The 7,477-nt window shown below is 30.7% G+C and overlaps 1 protein-coding gene across 1 annotated transcript in view; it reads left to right on the forward strand.

Moving 5' to 3' along the window:
- Positions 1-6,917, forward strand: part of LOC124538895 (cholinesterase 1-like) — a 21,378-nt gene extending 14,461 nt beyond the window's left edge. Inside the window, exon 4 of the mRNA XM_047116160.1 lies at positions 6,745-6,917. Coding sequence (XP_046972116.1) covers positions 6,745-6,851 — 107 coding nt within the window. The 3' untranslated portion in view covers positions 6,852-6,917. The remainder of the gene's footprint in view (positions 1-6,744) is intronic.
- The last annotated feature ends 560 nt before the right edge of the window (positions 6,918-7,477 follow it).

The raw sequence follows: 7,477 nt of genomic DNA on the forward strand, positions 1-7,477 counted from the left end.
GATGACACCATTAGACAAACCTTACTATCGATACAAATTAAATGATTTCAATGTAGGAATTTATTTACTTTATTGGCACCGACTTCAAAAGGTGATTAAAAAATCGTGAATTGGATATGGATGTAACTGATTATTTTTTTCTTTTTAGTTCATTTTTGAAGGCGGTTTTTTTTTATTTATAAAAATTTATTTACTGCTTTTCAGTGTTGTTTTGTCATTTATAATTACAATTGGTAGTGTTTGTCATTCACTTTATTATACTCAGTACATTTCGGCTTTCGACTCTAAACATAACTCAACGCCGTTTCAATACGATGTGGACTGCAACTCAAATTAAGCGTTACCTAAGTTACAATAGCCTAATGGTTACTGTATCATCGCCAATTAGACAATACCATTTTTCCCGATGCAATGCCGTTAATCATTGAGGAGTTCTCCTGGTAGTCCACGATCAGCTAGACTTCATCATAGGTATGTTTACTAACATCAATTGCTTGACGACTATCTTAAAGAAATAGAACTAAACCCGTAAAATAGTTACTTACTAATAGGTTCTGATTACCAGTTGTGGTCTTCATCATCAGTTCCACTTCATCAAATGTCACTTTTCGTGAGCATATGACCAAGGCACTTTGAATAAAATCAAAATCTCTATAGGTGTGCCTATAAAATTTGAGGAGTTCCCTCGATTTCTCCAGGATCCCATCATCAGATCCTGATCTCCTGACAATGGGACCACCTGTAAAACATGCCCTTTCACACAAAAAAAGAATTGTCAAAATCGGCCCAGCCATCTTCGAGTAATTCGGTAACATACATAAAAAAAAATAATAAAAAAAAAAATGCCCCGACGAATTGAGAACCTCCTCCTTTTTTTGAAGTCGGTTAAAAACATAAATACGTTGTGAAATTTCGTTTATTTATAACAACAATTTAAGTTCAATACCAATAGAAACAAGAATAATGGTCTTTTGAAATAAATAGCATTTTGTTGGATATTTTTTGTATTTTGTCCTAAAGTTACGTAGTAAGTAGCTTTGTAAGATTCTAAGTATCGTCAGAAATACCTCAGACTTTGCTTATATACAGGGTTATTAGTAATTCGACGTACATCCGCTAAGAGGTGATAGGAGTGACTATTTGCAATAATTGTAACACCCATATGCATAATCCAAAAGTGAATCATTTTTGAGAATATATTTATATTCATCAAATTTAACTGTGGACAAATAATATTCTTTTCCACGGCTTCCAACGGTTCAGACCAGGTCGGTGGTTGTAGAGGAGCCTAAAAAAGTAACAATTTATATACAATATAGTAACCATTTTGGAACATGTCACAGGTAATTTGTAATACATAAAATAACATTGAAACATTATTTTTTGTGCTTTAAATTACCTGGAATCTGTCCCGCCCAGTCGGTGCCGTGGCGTACGGTATACCGTTGAAGACAAATACACCTTCATTCACATCTTTATATCCGCGCACAGGGCCCTGATCCAGCTGCACTAAGCGAGATTCAGGATCAGCACAAAGTACTGAGTATAAAAGACAAGAAAGTATTGCAAGCCAAAACATGTTCACACTGCAGGTTTGTACCGCAGACACTCAGTGACTGAAGACTTGCGAAGTAGTTATAAATGTTATCCCCGAATAGAGAACTTTAAATACAACTCATTATCGTACGAACGGCTTGCATTTAAGATACAAAATCAGTAACATTTAAAAGTCTCATGTAAATTAATCATATATTTGCGTTAACTTTGTGGTAGATCTGATTAAGGCTATTAAGTGGTGATATTTGATTCCTATCGTTAAATTATCACTAACTTAAAAGGCGGATTGTTACTTTACTATAATTTACGGCAGTATCATCATTATACTATTAGTATTATTTGTACATAGTCAGTGTAATCGTTTACCGCTATCTGTCCGTATGTATGTTTAGAATTTTAATATCTGTCTAGGGATTTTGATGAGGGTTTTTCAACATTGTGTTACTGTTATTTTTTTCAATATTGTATATTTTCAAAAGGTCTTAAAAAGGCCACGATGGTATATGTATATCTCTTAGGGATAACAACAATAAAAAAAATTATATCCTTTTATTTTTTACGAGATATAATGCCTATTTTCGCAACGACTTTAGGCAATACAGCAATAATCCTTATCTGATTAAGTATCCTAAATAAATTGTGCGTTTAAAATAGATCAATGGGGCCCTCTACGACATGTAATGAAGATATTACAGATCTATAACGCAGCGACAAAGCTATGAACGGTGTTTCGATTCAAACATGCTGTAGTATATTTATTATCAGTTTGGATACAATATCCATGCACAGCCGGGGCGGGTCGGGTACATAAAATATATTTTATTTTATCAAAGTATTATATTCAAGTAAAATCACTTTTGAATGGTTATGTTACAGTTAAATTAAATATAAAGCTTCCACCGAATATAAAAATAAATTATACTGAGAAAAGCCGGTAAGAAACTCAGTAGTTAGTTAATTTTTGCCAACAATTAATTAATAGTGTAAGTCAGTAAATTACAATTCTATTATATATAACACGTAAAAATCATCAAAAATAGAGAAAGACGCGGTGTTATCATTATTATAATATTTAGGCGAGGTGCACCTATGTCGAAGGCCTCCGGTGTTGCAGATATCCATGGGACTGAGGTGGGCCTTGAGCTCATTTAGCACTGATTGAAAAATGAAAATTAACACATTTATTTGAAATAAGCTCAGATATAATTAATCGGAGAAAGTGGCTTCGGAAAATACATATTTTAATCGTGAAGATATGTTTGGAGAGCGTCGATAATATCGATTTGAATTTCGAAACCGGAATGCTTTATACACATTTATGTCTATCGAGAAAATTATGTCAATGCGTTTAGAATTACAGTTGATGACATTTGTTTTGCTTTGTTTTTACTTGTTTAGACTAAATTTTATTTCAAGCACAAGATTATGACAACTTGAATAATCTATAATTAGGAGATTCCTTTATCCCTACAACTGACTGGAACAAAAAAAATTAAAAAAAAAAAAACAAAAGAATAAATAAAATTTTTCGGTTTCGAACAAAACACTATTTTAAAACAAATAAAAATGTACTAAAAAGTAATAAAAATAATTGCATATTTAACATATTTTTAAGAGTCCTCGTAGGTAAAATGAATGAAAAATATTAGACTACTTAAAAGTCGATTTACGATTATATAACGTAGTTATAGTTATTGTTATATATATTATTTGGAGCCGGTGTCAGCCACGGGCACACGCTTCAACAATCAAACGAAAGAAGCGATACGAGCCTCTTGATTGACCCAGTATAATATCGTATAAAAGCTAATTTGTAAGAAACATATTTCTTAAAGTATTCTCGTATTATTTTGTGATAGATATAGCATAGGGTTGGCTGACACCGACTAAAAATATAGCAATAATTATAACTTCATTATATAATCGTAAACCGACTTTTAAGTAGACTAATATTTTTCATTTCATTTTACCTAGGAGGACTCTTAAAAATATGTTAAATATGCAATTATTTTTATTACTTTTTAGTACATTTTTATTTGTTTTAAAATAGTGTTTTGTTTGAAGTCGGTTTTTCTTTTTGTTAAAATTTTATTTATTTTTTGATTTTAAGTGAAGCTGATGTAGACTAACATTTTTTTCTTAATATGGATAGATTAAGCGTGCCGTTTATATGAATCAGAAACTACTTCGGGGACAATTTCAAAAGAAACTTTCGAATAAAGCAAAAATAGACTTTCGAAAATGCGGCTTTAATACGTCATGTGGCATAAACTACAAGGTACCACCCTGGAAAGAGCTGTAATCGACCTCAGTAAAAAAACTTTGGAAAAGAGCTATTCGTATGCTATGTCGTACATCATATGACATCACATCATATACACAAAATTTGATTAAAGACAGTAAGAAATTCTGCCCCAAATCGCACCCTAACTGTAAGCCGTTTAGGAGTTTCGTCAATACATAGTATAAAACAAAGTCGCTTTCTCTGTCCCTATATCTTTAAAACTACGCAACGGATTTTGATGCGGTTTTTTTTAATAGATAGTGTAATCCAAGGGGCAGGTTTGTGTATATAATAAATGAACAAAATAGTAAAGAAACACTGACAATTTCAGAAGTTTGCAATGTGATGTCGTAAATAAACAAATTCTTTAGTATCAGTATTGCACCCGTGCGAAGTGAAGGGCGGGTCGCTAGTTGATTATAATATTCGATTATGACAATTACATGAACATAACCACGTTCCGGAAGGTGATTCAAATATCCAAGTAACCCATAAATGAAAGATTCAATCGAGTATTGCTAACGTGCTCCTCAGAATTGTTCCGTTCCCTCCCGTTCCCTTAATTTGTCATGGATCCTATGCTCAAAACCTTACCAAACTTTCACCAAAATACCCTTAAAGTATATCCTTTATAATAAAAAAAGAATCATCAAAATTGTGCCAACCAATTTTGAGTTATTCACCTATTTTTCGCGCACATACATAATGCAAATTTAAGACTTATGTCATTTTCATACAGATACCATCATCGGAAAAAAATAAAATTAAAATGGGGCCCCACGGGAAGCACTACACTAAATGAAAATCGGTCCACCCAGTAAAAAGTTATGAGGTAACAAACATAAAAAAAAAACGCCATTAATTTTTCTTTTCGCGCCCGGACTGTTAGACCGATATAAGGGCTACTTGTAACTTGTTCAAAGTGTTATTTGGGATTAATTTGGTAACTAAGTAATTTACTTCAATATGTACGATTTGATGACTTTTTTGTGTTAAGATAAATTCGACCTAAGAACTATTTTTGGTTTGTTAGTAAATTAATAAATTATTTAAAGTTATTTATATTCTCGTCATTTTAATCTATTTCGCTAGTAGTGAGTAGCTCCTCCAAACCCCTGTGCGTTATAAATCACAAGTTGTCATTCAAAATAATAATATTATTTATCAATGATAAAATTAGCATGAAATTAATGAGATCTCATTTTATCTCATATTGTTATATGGCCTGGATTAAAAATAACTATTATTATTGAGACATTTATCACGACGATTATCACATTTCTTGTAATAATAAAATTGCAATTGTTATCACTTAAGACTTGATTGATTGTATTGTAATACTACAATACAGAGTACTGATGCTTAGCGGTAAAATATTGACGAGAACGGATGAAACTAATGAGACCTGTGTCCTAAGGCAACCTGACTATAAATACAGTAAGAAGATTTTAAATATTACTAAAATTTATTAAACTATATTCGTAATTACGACAGTGTCGTCAGAAGTTATTCATGGGTATTTTAGTCAGCAAATAAAGGCTTTTATTAGGATTTATTAGTTACGTCACATTTCCGGTGCAAACTAAACAAGCAACGACGTTATATAATCGTAAATCGACTTTTAAGTAGTCTAATATTTTTCATTTCATTTTACCTAGGAGGACTCTTAAAAATATGTTAAATATGCAATTATTTTTATTACTTTTTAGTACATTTTTATTTGTTTTAAAATAGTGTTTTGTTTGAAGTCGGTTTTTCTTTTTGTTAAAATTTTATTTAAATTTCGAAGACGAAACCGAAATATTTTATTTATTCTTTTGTTTTTTTTTTTAATTTTTTTTTGTTCCAGTCAGTTGTATGGATAAAGGAATCTCCTAATTATAGATTATTCAAGTTGTCATAATCTTGTGCTTGAAATAAAATTTAGTCTAAACAAGTAAAAACAAAGCAAAACAAATGTCATCAACTGTAATTCTAAACGCATTGACATAATTTTCTCGATAGACATAAATGTGTATAAAGCATTCCGGTTTCGAAATTCAAATCGATATTATCGACGCTCTCCAAACATATCTTCACGATTAAAATATGTATTTTCCGAAGCCACTTTCTCCGATTAATTATATCTGAGCTTATTTCAAATAAATGTGTTAATTTTCATTTTTCAATCAGTGCTAAATGAGCTCAAGGCCCACCTCAGTCCCATGGATATCTGCAACACCGGAGGCCTTCGACATAGGTGCACCTCGCCTAAATATTATAATAATGATAACACCGCGTCTTTCTCTATTTTTGATGATTTTTACGTGTTATATATAATAGAATTGTAATTTACTGACTTACACTATTAATTAATTGTTGGCAAAAATTAACTAACTACTGAGTTTCTTACCGGCTTTTCTCGGTATAATTTATTGTTATATTCGGTGGAAGCTTTATATTTAATTTAACTGTAACATAACCATTCAAAAGTGATTTTACTTGAATATAATACTTTGATAAAATAAAATATATTTTATGCATCCGACCCGCCCCGGCTGTGCATGGATATTGTATCCAAACTGATAATAAATATACTACAGCATGTTTGAATCGAAACACCGTTCATAGCTTTGTCGCTGCGTTATAGATTTGTAATATCTTCATTACATGTCGTAGAGGGCCCCATTGATCTATTTTAAACGCACAATTTATTTAGGATACTTAATCAGATAAGGATTATTGCTGTATTGCCTAAAGTCATATAAAACTCAAGCCTTTCATTTTTCAAAGCTATTGCAGAAGGATTTGATTTGACATTTGGCAAGGAAAACAATACACATTTAGTCTTTTTAGCAATTAGTACTAAATCATTTATGTCAAACCAACCAAGAAGTTAATTAATACAACTTTGGAATTGAGAGGACCTTTGTTGAAGAAAAGGATGTTATTGTGGGATGGAATCTACGATAAATACTATCGGTTTCCGATTAAACCTATTCGTCGGTGTACCAAAAAGTCTATATTTTGAGGATGCAAAGATATTACATCAGAAAACATAAATACGTTGTGAAATTTCGTTTCTTTGTTACAATAAATTAAGTTAAACACCTATAGAAACATGAATGAGTAAATAAATTTTTGAAATAAATAGAATTTTGTAGAATGTTTTTTGTCCTGAACTTAAGTAGTAGATAGCTCTGTAAGATCCTAAGTATCGTCGCAGAGTTTGCTTCAATGAGCGTTTGCGGATGAATACATCATGGGCAATTTATTTATTTATTTATTTTTTTTTATAGGATCACCAACAGAAATGACAATAGTATTACAAATTTTATATAGTTAACAATTGAACACACTTGATAATTGTATTTCTTTTTATAGGTCAACAGCATGCACTAAATATATTGAACATTAGTAATTTTCACAAGATTGTTTTCTTTGGATCAATTATATAATTAAAGAGAAATTGAAATATTTAACAATTTTATAACAATATAAAATGATTTTCATTTAAATGAACATATTAAATGCAAAATAAATTATCTAAAAAGGAAACATTTTTAAGTTAATTTCGAGTTAATAACAATAATTTATAATTTTAGTTTCAAAAATTTATATTGTTTTTTAAGAAACAACAAATTTGATTTAAAAATA

Source organism: Vanessa cardui, chromosome 2 (assembly GCF_905220365.1).
Source record: "Vanessa cardui chromosome 2, ilVanCard2.1, whole genome shotgun sequence".
Classification (NCBI taxonomy): Eukaryota; Metazoa; Arthropoda; class Insecta; order Lepidoptera; family Nymphalidae; genus Vanessa; species Vanessa cardui.